This window comes from Lithobates pipiens, unplaced genomic scaffold (assembly GCF_037356315.1).
Source record: "Lithobates pipiens isolate NorthernLeopardFrog02 unplaced genomic scaffold, aLitPip1_a1.2 Scaffold_8, whole genome shotgun sequence".
In the NCBI taxonomy this organism is placed as follows: domain Eukaryota; kingdom Metazoa; phylum Chordata; class Amphibia; order Anura; family Ranidae; genus Lithobates; species Lithobates pipiens.
Window position 1 is genome coordinate 548563758 of NW_027507903.1, and position 19768 is coordinate 548583525.

A 19768-nucleotide genomic window follows, 5' to 3' on the forward strand; every position below is an offset into this window, starting at 1 on the left:
CACCCTATACAACGGCACTCGCCAGGGTTGCCCGCTCTCGCCGATATTATTCGCGATCTCCCTGGAACCATTTTTATCCCTTATTAGGCGAAACCCGAATATACGTGGCGTAACAATAGGTACGACGGAACACAAATACGCGGCTTACGCGGACGATATTTTGTTTTATGTGCAACAGCCTCTGATCACCCTTCCAAATCTTATGTCCGAGTTTTCGGCCTACGGCGCGGTGTCAAATTTTAAAATCAATATGTCCAAATCGGAAATGTTAAACATCTCTGTCCCCGCCAAACAGGTATCTCACCTGAAAAAGAACTATCCCTTTACCTGGCAGTTGAGCTCCATGAAATATTTGGGCATTCAACTTACGCCCTCACTATCGTCCCTTTTCCGCGCTAACTTTCTGCCTTTGCTCAACACACTTAGGTCAGATATCCAAAGGTGGTCCCAGCTACGACATTCTTGGCTGGGTAGAATTGGTCTGGTTAAGATGAACTTGCTGCCTAGGGTGCTCTTCATGCTTCAGATGGTCCCGTTTGGGATACCGGTGGGGTTTTTTACAATCTTGACATCTTTGGTATACCGGTACATATGGAATAGGAGAAGACCCAGGCTGAATAGATCTCTCCTCATCCGCCCTAAGTGTAGCGGGGGTTTAGCTGTACCAGACTTTAAGCTTTACTACAGGGCCGTTGTGCTGACTAGGCTCTCTGACCTGAAGTATTGCAAGGACACGAAACTCTGGGTAAACTTAGAAACGGACCTCTGTGGCGCTGAACCTTCCACACTGATGTGGATCCCGAGGAAGTTCTGGACCCTTTTGCCTACCACGTCACCGCTTACACACTCCTCCTTGATGGTGTGGGACTCTATCTGTAAGATGTATGGCTGGTTGTATAACTCCCCCCTGATGCCCCTGGTGGGTCACGATTTTTTCCCACCGGGTAACATGGACCCTCAGATTCACCCGTGGCGGCTGGGCACTAACACATGTCTACATCAGTTCACCGGCCCATCCGGGGTGTTGCCTCTTTCTTCCATCATGGGTGACTCCTCCATATCCTACATGGATCGATGGAAACATCATCAACTATTGAACTTTGTTCGCATGCTCCTAAAGCCCCTGCGCACCTTGGCGGAGCTTACACCTGTGGAAACCGCATTTGCCGAACCTGGCCCGATTGAACGGCCGGTTTCGTACTTTTATCAGGCATTGCTGTCCCTCACTTCTACGGGTACTCCCTCCTTCCTACGGTACTGGGAAAGGGAACTACATACGGCGCTGTCTCCGTCCCAGCAGTCACAAATCCTAACCCTGGCTCATACCTCCTCTGGATCCTCTAAGACATCAGAAATGGCGTATAAACTTTTGACCAGATGGCACTACACACCGGTTGTTTTACATAGGTTTTCTCCTCAGTCCTCCCCACTCTGTTGGCGGGAGTGCGGGGAGGTAGCCACTCATGCTCATATTTGGTGGTACTGCCCGAGGATCCGCCCATTCTGGCTGGCGATTTTCTACACGATTATAGAAATCCTGGGGTGGGAGGTACCTAATGACCCGTGGTATGTTCTGTTCCATTGCACGGGGAGGCCGACGGGCCCCTATAAGAGGTCGATTACACCACACCTCTTAAACGCTGCCAAAACCCTCATTCCTCAGTTTTGGAAGCTGAAGACGATCCCCACGCTCCGGCGTTGGTTACTCAACGTGGATACCACATATTACATGGAGGACATGACTCTCTCCCTCCGGGGTAAATCTGAGTTGGCAATGAAGATCTGGGCATGTTGGGTTGCCTTTAAATATTCATCTAGCTATGCAGCCATAATGTCTCAACCAGTGTGATGTGATCATAACTCTTGTTCTTACTATATCAACTGTAATTTTGCAATTGTTTGCCTGAGGGTGGTCTGCCCCCCACATCCCCCCCCCCTTCTTTCTCTTTTTCTCTCTCTTTCTGTTTATTTTCCCTTTCCTTTACTCTCCCTCTATTTCTGTCCACTATATTCCCTCTTTTATAATGGAAGAGGTGGGTGTATTTGTCTGTGCCATTGTAACTAACGATATAATGTTGCTGCCCTTGATATTGGTTTATGTATTGATCGTTATGCTTTGTACACGCCTCTCTTCTTTAATAAACATTAATTATAAAAAAAAAAAAAAAAAAAATCCATAAGGTGAGCGTGTATCCAAAAGGGGTTTGGTGTCGGTATCTGTTATTACATAAACCGACCATATTGACCCATCTATGTGGACTTGATCATGATTGGCAGATGTGTGTCAGTTTTATTCATGGACATTTAAATGAAGAACTGTTATGCAGTGATGTTGGATTATAATTACACACATGTTTATAGTTATCACAGCTCTGATTTATGTTAATTTTGTTATTTTAGGTTAATGTTTTATTTAATTTTTAAAAAAAAATTGGTATATGAATCGGCACGCATATTTTTATACACAGGTAAGGTTAGACTAACCACATGGTGATAGGCAAACCAAAAAGAAGATCTTTCATGAGATTCCCACAAATCAAATAAATTCAAGAAAGATGTGACTGATTATTCTGCAATCTCGTGAGTCACATTAAACAATCACAAATTATGTTCCTGTACTTAACACAATTATTTTAGCAAACATTATTTATTGAATATTCTTTAAGAACACAATAATTATCTGGTTTGTGTATGGCCATCCTAAAGCTAAAGGAGCTCGTTTTAACAGTCGGCAAAAAATGCTATGTTTGGTTGATGGGTATTAGATATAATATATAGAATAAAAGAATATAATGCTGTAAATACATTTCTCAGATCCATTCTGCTTTTGCCTTTCTAGTTTCCTTTCCCTGGTTCCAGAGGAGATGAAGTCTTCAGACTCTGGATTTGACAGTTATCTGCAGGATGCTCTAGTCCAAGTAAGACCGTTGCAATTAAAGCTTAAAGAGGAAATAAACCCCAATGGATCTGACTTCCTTTTTTGCTCCCCGCAAGGCTTGCAGATTAAAAGCATGCATGCGGGAGCCATCAGTTAGTTACAGCATACGCTGGGAGGAGAAACGGCTCGGAGGGCCATTTCTTCACATTGCATGTGCCGATGACGACATTGGCGCAATACAAGTGATCTCCTAAACGGCGCACCTTTAGGAGATGTTTCCACCACCTATAGGTAAGCCTTATTCTAGGTTTACCTATAGATGAAAGTAAGGCAAAAGGATTTACAACCACTTTAAAGTGGACCTGTACTCAGAAAGTTAAGACCTGGTAGATCACTTCAGGCTGGTCCCTTTTTGCAGGTCTAGCTAAAACATTAAAAATAAGTGTCTATACTGTTTAAAATCCAGTAATACACTGTCTCTGACAGCCTTAACCACTTCGCACCCAGGCCAATTCTGACATTTCTCTCCTACATTTAAAATTCCTAATTTTTTTGCTAGAAAATTACATAGAACCCCCAAACATTATATATGTTTTTTTAGCAAAGACCCCAGAGAATACAATGGTGCTCGTTGCAACTTTTTTATCTCGCACGGTATTTGCGCAGCAATTTTTCAAACACGTTTTTTTCAGAAAAAAATGTTTCATGCTTAAAAAAAAAAACAGTAAAGTTAGCCCAATTTTTTTGCTTAAATGTGAAAGAGGAGGATACATCGAGTAAATAGATACCCAACATGTCACGCTTCAAAATTGCACGCGCTCGTGGAATGGCGCCAAACTTTGGTATTTAAAAATCCCCATAGGCGACGCTTTAAATTTTTTTACTGGTTACATATTTTGGGTTACAGAGGAGGTCTAGGGCTAGAATTATTGCTCTCGCTCTAACGTTCGTGGCGATACCTCACATGTGTGGTTTGAACACCGTTTTCATATGTGGGCGGGACTTACGTATGCGTTCGCTTCTGTGTGCGAGCTCACGGGGACAGGGGCGCTTTAAATTTTTATTTTTTATTTTTATTGTTAATTTTATTTTTATTTTTTTAGTTTTACACTTTAAAAAAATAAATAAAAAAAAAATTGATGACTTTTATTCCTATTACAAGGAATGTAAACATCCCTTGTAATAGGAATATGGCACGATCGTACCTATTTACAGTGAAATATGGGGTCAATAAGACCCCATATCTCACCTCTAGGCTGGGAAGAATTAAAAAAAAAAAAAACGATCCTGGCTTCCTAGCCAGATCGGCGCCGTTAATTTGAATACCGAGGCCGGGCGTGAGGTCATAACATCGCGCCCAGCCTCCGAACGATCATAGAGACTCTGGGGACAATCTAGTCCGCCGGAAATCTCTATGATTACTTGCTGGGGTCGGCGGATCCTGTGACCGACTCACCGATGGAAACGGTGAGTCGGTAGAAGCTCCGGAGGGCGGCGGGAGGGGGGGGGGGCGTCCCCTCCCGCCGCCTGTAAGAATGATCAAGCGGCGGAACAGCCGCTATGATCGTTCTTTATGGTGCAGGGAATTGCCAGCTGAAAACGGCAATATCTGAATGATGTCTGTGGCCTCAGGCATCATTTAGATATAACCACTGAAAGCCCATGACGTCAATAGACGTAGTGTGGGAACCAAGTGGTTAAAGCAAAATGATGCCCTCCTATTCTTAATAGCCAAGGAACCTGCTTCTGTTTGATCTGCTTGCCATGGTGCTGCACATGTGATTAGCTGTGACACCAGCCATTTGATGGTTTGTTTGAGGACAGAAGCAAATCTGACTGTTAGCAATACTGCCATTTCTGGATTATTCATAAAACCTTTCAAAGCACTTGTAAATTGCAGATGTTAAAAGAAAAAAAAAAACCTGCAAGGCAATGGCATAATGTGCTAGTATGCATCGCCCCCTCCTCCTTTCCCTGCCGCCGGTGCCAATTGGAAAGTACAGTGCATTCCATGCATGTGCAGTAGGGAACCAGGAATGGTGGCGGTAGCACCAGGGAGTTGATCCGAAGGTCTGCTGGGTTGCCGACATCGCAGGCTCCCTGGATAGGTAAGTGGCCTAATTTTAAAATTTAGCAGCTGCAGTATTTGTACCTGCTGACTTTTAAATTTTATTTATTATTTTTTTTATTTTTTTTTGGCTTGACCTACTCTTTAATGTATTGTGAACTCGGTAATGCATAGGGAGGTTCATGGCAAAAGTCAGTAAATGTGAACTAACGCTTGTACCTAATGCAGATCCATAATCTGTATGTCGTAAAAATGTTTTAGTCCTTTAGTCTAGTTCATTTTGAGAATGTCAACTCTTTGGATAAGATGATTACATTTTTGTTGTGTGTTTAGTAGAGTCACTGTGTTATCTCATCCACATAGCACCAAAGTTGTTGTAAGCTGGCATCACATTGGAATTGGCCATCAGCTTCACAGTCCTTGAGCACCAGCCCCACTGGAGAGGAATTCTATGAGGGTCAGTTCCTGCAGGTCGTGTTTGATCGGCTAGGGGGAATCCTGGATCAGGTATTGCATTTTATTGTCTCTGGCCAGCACATCACTTGCTGATATTAACTAGCATCTTTTCAAAGCCTGGAGTGCACTGAGTCATATGGGAGTATTGTGGTGCAGGAACATGGGTTTCATCTTCTAAAGCAACATATAGCAGCTTACTTTAAGGGTAACTCCACTTTCATGGGGAAAAAATAATGGCAAATAAAAAAATATATAGCATATACAATTACTACACAAGTCCTATTTTAATTAAATGTTATTAAATATTACCTTTCGTTTTTCAATCTGCAGCTCATTTTCTGTACAATGCAATAAGGCAACCTGGAGTACATAACCCATTTACAGAATCCCCCCCCCCCCCCCCCCCCAGATATATAATTTCCTGGTTGTATGATTGGCTTACTGATTTTCCCAGAAGTCTGTTCTAAGATACAAGTCAGATTTTGGGCATCCCCTGCAAGAAAAAAATAAAAAAAGGCATTTTATGGTGAAAAACTCCCAAGGGGAAATCACGTCTAAAGGGATGCAGACCTCGACACTTTTCTCATTAGAACTCTGTAAGTGCAGCAGCTGATTGATCATTAGAAAGACACCCCCATTAGATCTAGTTTAGAAATAAACACAAACAAACCGCTATTTCATCAGAATAACAAAATGTAGGAATCTGCAACGAAGTTTGTTAAAGCCCCGGCAATTTACATATAGCAACCAGAGGGGAAAATATATTTAATACTCTTTAATGACTATAAATAGCTTTGATTCCTGCTCTGTATGTAATATGCATGAGCTATTGATTACCCATGTTATCCAGGTATTGTGTGGCTTTCTTTTAACCCATCTGTTTCTCCTGGTTATTTTTCAGCCATACGAGATGAATCTACAAGTCACCTCTTTACTTACCCGCATTGCCCTGTTTCCTCACCCACACATCCAGGAGTATCTTCTTGATCCTTACATTAACCTGGCCCCGGGCGCCCGATCTCTATTTTCTGTGCTCGTACGGGTAAGACCTTAACCAAAGCCTATTTGTACAATACGTGTTGTTTATTTTCCTCCAGTTCAAGGAAACCTGTACAGAGATACACTATGTGGACACCTGTTTATTACATTTGTGTGAGCATTTTGGACATTCGTTCCAACAAGTCATATGCCTATTAAAGCGGAGGTCCGTTGTTTTTTTTTTTTTTTTTTATGTCAGCAGCTACAAATACTGCATCTGCTGATTTTTAAAATAGGAGCACTTACCTGTCCAGGGCACCCGCGATGTTGGCACCCGAAGCCGATCTGTCGGGTGCTGCCGCTGCCATCTTCGGTAAGGGAATCAGTGAAGCACTGCACATGCACGACTCGTGCTGTGCTATCCCACTGGTCCCTGCTGTCTTATGGGACCTGTGTGTCTCCCACAAGACAGTGGGGGGGGGGGGGGGGACGAAGACGAAGAAGGGACCGGAAGTGGCGTAGATACCTGTGGGTGGCTCGGGTATATGCCTGGAAGTGGGAGCAAAATACCTGTATTAGACAGGTATCTGCTCCCCCCTCACCACTGAAAGGTGCCAAATGTGACACTGGAGGGGGGTGGGGGGTAACCGGAAAAGCGGAAGTTCTATTTTTAGGTGGAACTCCGCTATAAGGCAAAGAAACATTTGAGGTCAGGTTCTAATGTTAATAGAGAAGACCTGTCTCAAAATTTACATTCCAGTTTTTTTCACAGGTACAGTCATGCTGGAACAGTAAAGGACTTTACTTAAACTGTTGCCAAAAGGTTGGAAGCGACCAATTTTCTAAAATGTCTTTGGTTGCTGTATTTTTATTGGTGCCCTTCTGTAGAAACACATGAACTTGATAATTTGGAGGCTTGTCCACATATTTTAACCGTAAAGCGTGATGGTGAAGAGTCCTCAGACTTTCCTCTAACGTGTAAAATTAGATGCTGCCATTACTGGCCTTTTTAAGAAGGCTATTTTTTATTTTTTTTTTGCTTTCTCAGGTTTCGGTACTTTGAGAAACTCACCTGGAACAAGCATTGGAGAACAGGAAAGGCAGAGTGAAGTTTTTTTTGCTTGTTCTGGGTCAGAAACACTGAGATTATTGGATCAGCATTGTTCCTTGTAGCCATGAATAATGTGTATTAATTGGAGCTATGGGTACAATACAACCACTAAATGATCGTTCTTCCTGAAGTTTCCTCTGTAAATATGCATGTTCCCATGCCCTTGGTAGATAAGCCTTTGGGGGTGTAGAGGGCAGCCAAAGGTAACTAAAACCAGCTTTAATATTTGGGGAAGCAAAAGAAATTGTAGCCCACCAATTTGCTGGTTCCCTGAGAAAATTGGGTTGTCTTCTGATACCCATAGACATGATAGCCAATCCAAAAATGACAATACGAGACAATTGTCTCAAGTCTTAAGTACCTTAATACACCTTTATATTGTGTTGTATCGCTCAATTCCTAAAGATTTAAAGCAGAACTAAACCCTTCTATTATTGACAGCCAATGAAGTTGCCATCTTGGCCTCTGTTCAATCTGCATTTTTCATGGTGCTACATTTGTGATCAGCTATGATATCAGCCATTTGATGGCTTGACTGTTCAGTTGAACACAATAGTAGCTGTAAGGGCCATTTACATGTAACTACTCATGCAGCGATCACAAAAGAGTGATCAGCCCTGGATGCAGACTACTTGTAGTAGGTAGTCTACTACTCTCATGTGATCCTGCCATAAGCGATTGCATGCGAGTGGCCACGATTGACTACGAGAGCTGGCAGCCCCTGATTGCTTTTCGATGGGGCTGCCTCCTGCAGCTTATTGCGGGAATCCCATCTGGGGTTCTCTCATCTAATTGGAGAGTGGGTGCATTCCCAGGTATAAATGCACCCTTAAGAGTTCTCCATCATGGCATGCCTTGAATGTAACTGTTTTGGTAAGCAGTTAAATCGGTGGGTTTATTTCAGTTTTTAACACAAGGATAGGGATTTTTTTTTTCAGACATGTGACTCATTTTCAATTCTGATTAGAATTAGCTGGAAATATCTGTTACATTTTGTAGCATTGTTGTGACCCGCCACATTTAACTAACACTTGGTGATGCTGCAGGTGGTTGGAGATCTTGCTCAGCGCTCCCTGCGAGTGTCCAATTTCCAGGAGATGTTGCACCTTATGAGACGACAGCTGCTAGGGGAGACCCCGGAGGCAATGTAAGTACCTATGTTTCAATTATAGCTGGGAGGTGGGCTGAGCCAGCTCCAGGCATCCTAATCCAACAGGTAGAATGGGAGCAGCTAAAAATGGCCGCAGCAAGTGTGCAGACACGGGAAATTAGTCCAGTGATCTCTATACTGAAGCGCCCCAGACATTAAAGAGACCTATCTTTCCATAAGACTGTAATGTGCATCTGTTGTCTCCTACACGTTTTTACATGTAAAAGCTGTAGACATACCCTGAGACTATTGCTGGGCACTGCTATCTTGGATCTGATACCAGGAGCCCTAGCAGACTCAGAGCTGTCACTCAAGTGACACTCCTATAGTTTTCCCTTTCACTTCTTCCCTAGCAGGTAAATAAAAGGTGCTTTAGAGAGGGATGAAGGAGCTGGGCCAGCATTGACAATAATAGAATAGAAGAGGAGAGGGCTGTGAAGTGCAAAAAGGGAGAAGAGAACTGGGGCTAAGGAAACTGACCCTTCTTGGAGTGGTTGAATTCCCTAACAAGTTCAAAAACACGTTGCAAGTGAATGAAAAATTATTATGGAAAAAGAAAAAAGCAAGTTAAGATTTTTCTGTGTGGTGTTTTTTTTTTTTTTGTTTCATAAAAGGTCTATTGAGATTTTTATCAAGATGACTTATGAGACCAGAATACATGTTTCCCACATTATGACATACACTATAAAGATGGCTGGAAATAGCATATGTTGGCAGAGAGTATTAAACACCAAGTGGTCAAGTCTTAGAATAAACAGTGGGGTAGGATAGTCAAATAGGTGCGCAAAGGAGGTAAAAACTATAATGAGACAGCAAAAATGGGGAAACTATATAGTCCGATACATATCGGTGACCAAATCACTAAAGTCATCAGTAAAGGGTTTTGTGATGAAACGCGATACCACGAAGATTTGAGGATGATACGGGAAAAATATGGTTTCGTGAATGGGCAACAGACAGACCCCTTTTCTGTGTTTATTACCTTTTTAGTGCACTCCAGAATAGACACAATGGGGATTATTTACAAAAGGCAAATCCACTTTGCACTGCAAGTGCAGTCACTGTAGATCTGAGGGGGACATGCAAGCAAAATTAAACAGAATTTTAGCTTGCATGTGATTGGATGATAAAATTATCAGAGCTCCCCTTCATTCCAGAGCTCCCCCTAGATCTCACCCTCATTCCAGATCTTCCCCTCATTCCAGATCTTCCCCTCATTCCAGATCTTCCCCTCATTCCATTCCAGATCTTCCCCTCATTCTATTCCAGAGTTTCCCCTCATTCCATTGCAGAGCTCCCCCTCATTCCAGAGCCCCCCCTCATTCCAGAGCCCCCCCTCATTCCAGAGCCCCCCCTCATTCCAGAGCCCCCCCTCATTCCAGAGCTCCCCCTCAGATCTACAGTGACTGCACTTTCAAGTGCACTTGTAGTGCAGAGTGGATTTGCCTTTAGTAAATAACCCCAAATAATCCACTTTGGTTTAAGAGTTAAAAGAATTACAGGGCACTCACCTTTTTATCACCTTTATTGCTGCTATAAATCCAGGCTATAAACAACCTTGCCATTGACCTGTTTGCATAAAAAAGTGCCCTGGAATCTTGTAACTTCAGTAAACTAATGGCTTTCAAAAATTAAAAAAACAGTATGTAAACAATGCAACTTGCCACCCCTACACAATAGACTGTTCAGTAAAAAATTTTTTATATATCAGTTTAATTATTGCAAAAATACTTATTGATCCTGACAAAATCCAGGGTAATCCTGTGCACTCTGCAGCGTTCTATCTCAATCAGTTTCATCTTTCTGCCCGTGTTCTTTCTGTGCACTACAGAATAGCACCTTCTTTCTGTCTTGGGTCCTCAGTACTGCTTCCATAGATATAATAGGGTAAGTGAGCGTTGTCAACCTAAGACAGGAAGTGCGTTACTGGCAGGATTACCGGATGAAAAACAAATGACTTGGGAAAGAAACTAACGCAGCCATTATATCTAACTTCTGGTAAGCTTACTCCAGTAGCTAGATTGGCATATAATGTTTATAAATCCTAGCAAGGAAGGAGGTTAGTAGTTTAGGGGCACTATTGAGAAACACTCTGGCTCTTCTAATGGGTAGCATTAATAATTTTTCATGTCCTGTAAATGGTCCAATTTAGTTGAGATAATACCCGACATAGACATTATGGTAAAACCCTACATATAGTTTCATGGAGTTTTGTATAGACACCTGTTTAAATTAAACATAGTTATTGTAGGGCTGGAAGTCTACATGTATGTATATTGTGATGGCATATGGATATCTGATGGGTGGTCTGACCACTGACAAAGTTTTTTCTTTTAATGCTGCTGCTCTTATTTATTTTATTTGTTTGTATACATGCAAAAATTCAAATAAAAATTAATGGAAAAAAACAAAAACTTCTGGTAAGCTACAGTATATTGAAGGTCGCTGGGGCTAAGTGGTTAGCACTTCTGCCTGGCAGCACTAGGGTTGTATGTTCGAATCCCAACCATGACACCTGCCTGGAGTTTGCATCTTCTGTGCCTGTGTTCCCACACTCCAGAGACATGCTGGTAGGTTGATTGGCTCTTGTCTAAATTGGCCTTTGTATGTGTATGTATGAATGTGGATAATATTATTAAAAAAGAGGAAAAAATAGCAATTCCTGCATAACGCGGATCAAAAGCCATCTCACTGAATAGGTGGGGTCCTTAAAACAGCAACAAATACATATAACAAAAAACTGAGGATCAAGGACGACCACTCACAAAAGAACGTTTTGATTCAGGGCTTACAGCAATATTTCATGGAAATATGGAAATTCTTTATTATACAAAAGTATAACAGTAATCAACAGACTGCTAGGCTCTTAGCCAGCAACCCTCCAAAAAAGCAAAACTGTTAAATGTATGAATGGGAGTTAGACTGTAAGCTCCTTGAGGGCAGGGACTGATGTGAATGTACAATGTAAATGTAAAGCGCTGCTTACATTTACAGAGCTATATAAGAGCCTGTAAAAAAAAAATACATAAATCTAAAAACAATAAAGTCCTTAGATGTGATGGCTTTATTAGTTTTCTCTTTCATGCATTTGCACTCGGTGATGTTACCATTAACCCACTTCCAGTCCAGTAACAGAGTGACAATGCTTTTAGACTGTACTGTATCAGGACAACAGAAAGGGATTTGTTTCACCCACTGGTGTGTGTGTGTGTGTGTGTGTGTGTGTGTGTGTGTGTGTGTGTGTGTGTGTGTGTGTGTGTATGTATGTATATATATATATATATATATATATATATATATATATATATATATATATATATATATATATATATACCAGACCAAACATTTACCACCTAAGAAAAGTTCATGTGTGAGGGTTACATTGGTAGTAGTGTGTGTGTTTTTTTTGTTTTTTTTTTTACACACTTTAGATACAGCAAGGGAGGGTTATAACCCCTGTCAGGTTTTTTTTTTTTCATTATCTGTGTCCCATTGCAGAGATTTCCCTTCACTTCCTGTCCCATAGCCAAATAGGAAGTGAGGAAATCCCTGCAAGTTAAGGAAATTCTTTGGGGACCCCCAGGTCACCAGAACTAGTGTCCTGATTCCGTCTGTTACTTATTTGCGGACAACCGAAAATGTGGGATTTTCTTGTACTTTCCCTTTCAATGATGGTAAATGGGACACACACAGAGGGTGAATCTCCTTAATGGGGACACAGACAGCAATAAAACTTGACAGGCGTTCTAATCCCTCTCCATTCTATCCAAAAGTGAAAAAAATAAGTTTTGCCTTTAGTTGTACTTTAAGTTTATTGTAGATTGCAAGCCGACAGCTCTACAACTCCCTAATACAGATACAAAGAGTGAAGTCTGTCTGCTTTTGTCTGTATCCTATTTATACTGGATTTTACAATGTCATTTATTTAAAGCGGGGTTCCACCCTAAAGTGGAACCTCCGCTGATCGGATCCCTCCCCCCCTCCGGTGTCACAATTGGCACCTTTCAGGGGGGAGGGGGGTGGAGATGCCTGTCAAAGACAGGTATTTACACCCACTTCCGGGCATAGACTCCCGTGGGAGTCTACGCCATTTCCTGTCCTGCCGCGCTGTCTACTGGGACACACACGGGTCTCAGAGACAGCGCAGAGAATTCCTATTGCGCTGCGCGACTCGCACATGCGCAATAGGGAACCGGGAAGTGAAGCCGATTCGCTTCACTTCCTGATTCCCTCACCTAGAATGGTGGCGGCAGCAGCCGAGGGCCGAGCGAACGATCGGCCTCGGCTGCCGGCATCGCTGAAACCCGGGACAGGTGAGTGTCCATTTTATTAAAAGTCAGCAGCTGTAGTATTTATAGCTGCTGGCTTTTAATATTTTTTTTTTTTGGTGGAATCCCTCTTTTAGTCTTCATCCATGTTCCTTCTTCATTTCTTCCTCCATGGTTTTCTCAGTCACTGTAATCTAGACCCCAATAGTGTCATGAAAGGCTTTTTAAATATGTAAGGACAAATGTGTGGAGATGCTTTTGTTATAGTTTGTTAATCATGCTAATATATTATTATTAGTGTTATTGAATAACTTTTATATATAACTTTTTTTTTTTGGTTCCCCTTGGCAGGCTGGGCCATGAGACCCTGTGTCGTGGGGTTGTGGTGCTGGAGGAGTTCTGTAAGGAGTTGGCAGCAGCAGCTTGTGTCACCCGTCATCCACTTGGTGTCTAACCAGTGACTTGGATCTAGCCATGAATTCCAGTGCAATATTTCTAATACTGTCTCTGTTATAGGGACATCAAAGACTTCTTTTATACCTCCATGTGCCTTATGTTCTGTTATACCAGGCCATAGTCACAAGCTAGGAAGGAAGCTTGACAATTGGTACTGTGCCTTACCGTCCTCCATGTTGATGTGGCCTCTCAAGTCATCTACCTATAGATACTGAGCCTCCTGTTGCTGCAATACTTTATATCTCTGTGCTGCTACAAGTTTTCTGCATATTGATTTTATTTCTTTGTATATATTTTAATCTGCAAACCTGCAGGGTTGTTTAATCTAATCCCTTTTAATGCGCTGGACAGTTTTTAATCTCCTATTGGGGTTTGTGTACACAGTCGCTTTTTGTGTGTCGAAATTGTGTTTTTATGTTGTTTTAGGTATTATACTTGGTTTTGCACAAAGGAGCCCCAATCATCCACTCCGTGGGTCCCCCACTGGCGCTCCTGGCCCCTCCCCCCACCATAGCAAGCTGCTTGCTATTGGGGCACTCGTGCATGCTCACTCCCGAGCCAACTCTGTGTGTCCATAAAACTCCCAGAGCAGCCACAGGCATCACCCTGGTACAGTTTTTTTTTTTTTAGAACTTGGCTCCCTTGTAAAAGCAATCCTAGTGGCTAGACTGCTTTTACAAGCAGCAGGAGAGGTCCTGTTTACATTCATTGTAAAAGCAATAAAAGTGATAAAATATAAAAAAAAAAAAAAAAAACTTAAAGTGTGGAAAAATAAATGAATATTTAAAAAAAATGAAAGAGAAAAAAATTAAAGAGTCCCCGTGCTCGCGTGCAAAGGTGAACAGGTGCATTGGTCCCTCTCACACGCAAACAGCGATCGTCCCACACATGTGAGGTATCACTGTGAACATCAGATCATGGGCAGTAATTCTAGCACTAGACCTTCCCTGTACATCTAAAGTGGGTAACCTGTAAAGGCTTTTAAAATGCCGCCTATATATAGTAAAATTTACAGCATTTGTCACCGCTGCATAGGCATGCGCAGTGTTAAAGCGTAACATATTTGGCATCCATTTTCTTGATGTAACATCTTTTATATGTTAAAAAAAAATATTGGATTATGAATTGTGTACCGTGTGACATAAAAAAAATTGCAATGACCACCATTTTATTCTCTAGGGTCTCAAAATGCAGTGGCACCCCTGATGACCTCAGATGGCACCCTGGTTGAGCTGATTTGGAGTAGGCAACCTTTAAGAGGTGATGATCTACCTGAACAACATGAAGGAGATCAAATCTCAGCAGGGTGCACCTTTTTATTTATAGAAAAATGAATTTACTAGCAAGCCCCCAATAATAAGCAAGGAACTATTATCCCTGCTGCAGCCACAAATCAAAGCTTTGTGGCCACAGCATAGATGCACCCCCAGGCACTGAGGTGGTAAAACTGCAGCTGAACCACGCATATTCCTCATGATAGAGATCTCACTGGGGAGGAGACGTTTAGACCGGGGTCAGCAATGCAGAGACATGAGCTAACCTTCACCTGTCTGCGATCGACGGGTTGCCAACCCCGGGTTTCAGAGCATACACCCTAAACCACAATACTCATTTTCAGCAATCCAGGAGTTAAGTCCATAGAAAAAAAAATCGGAACTCAAGACTTCTCAGGAACTCTTTAAAATAGGTATTTTATTAATAATAGTATTTAAACCAGCAGTACAAAAAGGTGAAAACACATTTAGGCTCCATGCACACTGAAGCTCAAAAAAGCTATTTCTGGACGCCAGATTGCTGGCAGAAAACGCTGGTTGAAAAACCTGCTTTTAACAGCGTTAATGAGCATTAATGAGCGTTTTACAGCGTTAGCGTTAATGGGCGTTTTTTATAAAAATACACAGAGGACACTCCAAAAATCCCACAATGCATTGAAAAATAGAATGCCGAACACTAATGAACGAGCGTTAATGAGCGTTTGTCGTTTTTTGCCGCTGAAAAACGGCACTTTGAACGCGAATTTCTGGCGTTCAGAAAAAAGCCCATAAACTCCACTGCTCATTAAAGCTGAAAAACGTCCATGTGTGCATGGACACATAGGCTAACATAGAGTGGAGTTTATGGGCTTTTACAAAAAACGCCCAAACGCCAATAAACTGCAGTTTATCAGCTTCAGTGTGCATGGAGCCTTAGGCTCCATGCACACTGAAGCTCAAAAAAGCTATTTCTGGACGCCAGATTTCTGGCAGAAAACGCTGGTTGAAAAACCTGCTTTTAACAGCGTTTTATACTAGCGTTAATGAGCGTTTTACAGCGTTAGCGTTAATGGGCGTTTTTTATAAAAATACACAGAGGACACTCCAAAAATCCCACAATGCATTGAAAAATAGAATGCTGAACACTAATGAATGAGCGTTAATGAGCGTTTGTCGTTTTTTGCTGCTGAAAAACGGCACTTTGAACGCGAATTTCTGGCGTTCAGAAAAAAGCCCATAAACTCCACTGCTCATTAAAGCTGAAAAACGTCCATGTGTGCATGGACACATAGGCTAACATAGAGTGGAGTTTATGGGCTTTTACAAAAAACGCCCAAACGCCAATAAACTGCAGTTTATCAGCTTCAGTGTGCATGGAGCCTTAATCTGTAGCAGATTTTAAATCGGGCACTGACATTGAGAAAAGAGCCCAGAGAGAACTTTATTTTTTTTGTACTATCTAACTCCACATTTAGGCCTCATGCACACTGGACCATTTTTACAGCTGCCTCCTAGGGGTTTCTGGTGTGTTTTTTTTTGTTCTCTGCCTCTAAATGCCCCTCCATGTTATCCTCTGTGTCCATGCACACACAGGTTTTTAGCAGTGTTTTGAGGCAGGAAAAAAACCCCCCCCCACTGCCAGTGCGTCCAGGAGCAGCAGAGTTGAGGCAAGAAGAAATACTTGAGGCTGGGCTCACACTAGTCCGGTGCAAATTGCAGCTGTTTTCTGTGCAAGGATGAAAATGATTCATTCAGCGGTTCCTCCTGACTATTTTGTTCTGGGAGTGGGACAGGAAGTCCTCCTCCTACTGCCTACAGAACACAGCACGCCCAGCAAGTGCACCTGTTAGTGCAGTAAATAGTTTGTTTGGGCCAGCTTGGCCCAAACAAACTATTTAGAGGGACATTAAACATGGGGTTAGGCTTTAAAAAAAAAAAAAAATCCTATGAAGAACTGAGTGCCGATGACCTTTTGTCTATGAACTGATTCAATTTATGGATTACCGAAAAAGCAGTACTAGCCCTAGCACAGGGCATGGTTTAAGGTGTGTGGCTCTAAATTTACACCACAACTCGAAAAGCTAAGTTGAGTGCTCATTGTTTCTTGACCTTGTTCACTGGCATTTTTTATTTGCCTAAAGGACAAGTTAATTAAAAAAAAAAAAAAAAGAGCCCATGCTACCAAGGTCCCATAATTCTAAGTGACCCTAACCTAGAATCCTGCCATGACAGGGGCAGCACAATGGCCGTGTGGTTACCACTTTCGCCTAGCAGGGCTAGGGTTATCTGTTCGAATCCCAACCATGGTACTACCAGCCTGAGGTTTGCATGGTCTCCCTGTACCTGCATAGGTTTCCTTTGTGTACTCCCACACTCCAAAGACATGCTGGTAGGTTAATTGGCTCCTATCTAAATTGGCCCTAGTATGTGTATTTATTATTGTGAGTCAGGGACCTTAAATTGTAAGCTCCTTGCATGTATAATATACCAGTATATGTAAAGCGCTGTGTAAATTGATGGCGCTATGCAAGTGCCTGTAATAAATGTCAGCAGCGGTCTACATCCTTAACACCTAAATCATCTTCAGCACTGGCTGCTCCAGTGCAGTGACTTCTCAGACTTATATTGTACCATACCCCTTGTGTCTCTAGTGTTGGGAGTACAACCACATTCAAGTCTATGGAGAGTTACATTATAGGCGCTTATCAGCACTAAAGGAGAGGGGGCAAAAAAAAAGGGATCGAGGATGTAAAAACTGGGTGAGGCAGCTGCTGTTGTGGAGAGGCAAGCAAGTTTAGATTGGGTTAGGAGAAAAGGGAGAATAGGCTGTGTTGTTGGGGTTTTTTTTTTTTCTGTAAGAGAACTTGTACTTTAATATGCACTACCCATTTGCTTTGGTAACCCTGTACAATGAACACTGCCTTCATAGCCAGTGCTTTTACATTTACCTAGTGGCATACAAGATGGAACGTGTCCTAGAGGCTCTTCATCCAGCTCAGGGTCAAAATGAAAGATTACAGTCTTGCCCTTTGTCTGCCTCCAGGGTGCCACCTGAAACTGCATTCTCACCTGGCGTGTGGATATATGTACTGTACATGCTTGTCAGGTTGTGTCTTTCATAAACACATTCTGGAGAGTGCTCATGCTGCTTAATAGCGAGCCTGTATGAGCCCTGATGGCAAACTACTTTGCTCTTAAAGTATAACTAAAGGAAAAACTTTTGTTAGGTTTGGATAGAGTGGAGTTGAATTAGAACACCTGTCATTTCACACCTGTCATAATACTTATTTGTGTTGTTTACCATTATCATTAAGCCCCCATTCACATCGACACGATTTGACATGTCAAATAGCAGTGTATTGCCAGCAAGGCACTGTCTCAATCGATGCAACACCAACTTTGCGGCGCCGCACCGATTTTCCAAAAGTAGTTCCTGCCCTACTTTTGGCAACTTCGGGGGCGATTTCAATAGACATCTGTGCATGAACCCACACAGATGTCTTTTTAAATCGCCCCTGAACTTGCAGTGAAATGTGGGTTTGAAACCATGAGAGTCCAGCCTTCAGTGTGAACGAGGGCTTAAAGTAAAAGAAAATCCCAAATTTTGAGTTGTCCCCAAAAGAGTAAGAGGGGAAATCTTCCAACGGGTACACTGCACGCTCCGGGGGGTGAAATGAAACGTGTTGGGGGCATGGCCTGGTTGGATTCGAGGCTGAGGTTGCCATTCTATTCACCCCTGTAGGACATCTTAGATGTGCAACTTCCTTTCTTCTTGAACCCAGAAAAGTAATGGAGAGGAAATCTTCCAATAGGGACATTAGTTCTGGTGACCTAGGGGTCCCCAAGAGATTCCCTTCATTTGCAGGGCTTTCGTCCCACATCCTGTTTGGCAGTGAGACAGGAAATGCAAAAAGATGCAAAAAGAAACCTTAGCTGAGTTATAATCCTCCCTTACTCTAGGCAAACTTTTTTTTTTTAACGTGGGTTATAGTTCTATTTTAACTACTTGCCGATCAGCTGCTGCCGTTATACGGCGGCAGGTTGGCTCCCTTGCGTGAATCGCTGTAGCTGTACGGCCACTGCTTTAGGGGTATAGGGGGGCGCGCGCCCGTGGCGCGACGTAGGAGCCGATGCGCATAACCCATGGCCACCCACGATCGCTCCTCAGAGAGCCAGACTGGGGATCTGTCAATGTAAACGGACAGATCCCCGTTCTGACAGAAGAGGAGAGAGAGGGAGAGATCTGCTGTTCCTAGTGATCAGGAACAGCGATCTCTCTCTACTGCCAGTCAGTACACTCACCCCAGTTAGAAACACATCCCTAGGGAACACTTAACCCCTTGATCACCCCCTAGTGTTAAAACCTTCCCTGCCAGTGACATTTATACAGTAATCGGTGGCTATTTTTAGGTCTGATTGCTGTATAAATGTCACTGGTCCCAAACAAGTGTCAAGTGTATTGATCTGTCCGCTGCAATGTCGAGTCCTGCTAAAAATCGCTGATCACCGTCATGACTAGTAAAAAAAAAAAAATGCATAAAAATGCCATAAATCTGTCCCTTGTTTTGTAGACGCTATACCTTTTGCACAAACCAATCAATATACACTTATTGCGATTTTTTACCAAAAATATATAGAATACATATTGGCCTAAACGGATAAAGAAATTGTTTTGTTTTGTTAATTTTTTTTATAACAAAATGTAAAAAATATTGGGTTTTCTTTCAAAATTGTCACTCCGTTTTTTTTGTTTATAGCGCAAAAATAACGCAGAGGTGATCAAATACCATCAAAATGAAAGCACTATTTGTGGGGAAAAAAGGACATCAATTTTGTTTGGGTACATATCTCCGTCCTCCAAGAGCACTTCTTTATCATTTTGTAAATCCTTTGTAAGTGGTTGTTGGTATGATTCAGAAATAGATGTGGTGCATTTATAATAAACAAGTCCATTATAAATATTCCCCTTTACAAAGTAATACATGAAGAAAGAGCAGCGGTTTTCCATCCCCCACCCTGCTTAGAAAGCCTCCCACGCTCTATGCAAACGCAGGGCCTTTCTCTGGCAGTGGGAAGTATATTGTTCAGCATTGTTTCAGACGCTGCCATTTATAGTGAAGTTTTATGATAATCATCCAGATAAGGGGACC

General features: G+C 42.3%; 1 protein-coding gene across 2 annotated transcripts in view; it reads left to right on the top strand.

Annotated features, from left to right (window-relative positions):
* The window catches only part of FHIP2B (FHF complex subunit HOOK interacting protein 2B), a 55772-nt gene extending 36463 nt beyond the window's left edge, over positions 1 to 19309 (top strand). For both annotated transcript variants that reach the window (XM_077469822.1, XM_077469823.1), the window contains exons 13-17: positions 2840 to 2918; positions 5310 to 5453; positions 6304 to 6444; positions 8538 to 8638; positions 13261 to 19309. In XM_077469822.1, the coding sequence (XP_077325948.1) occupies positions 2840 to 2918; positions 5310 to 5453; positions 6304 to 6444; positions 8538 to 8638; positions 13261 to 13363 (568 nt within the window). In that variant the 3' untranslated portion in view covers positions 13364 to 19309. The remainder of the gene's footprint in view (positions 1 to 2839; positions 2919 to 5309; positions 5454 to 6303; positions 6445 to 8537; positions 8639 to 13260) is intronic.
* The last annotated feature ends 459 nt before the right edge of the window (positions 19310 to 19768 follow it).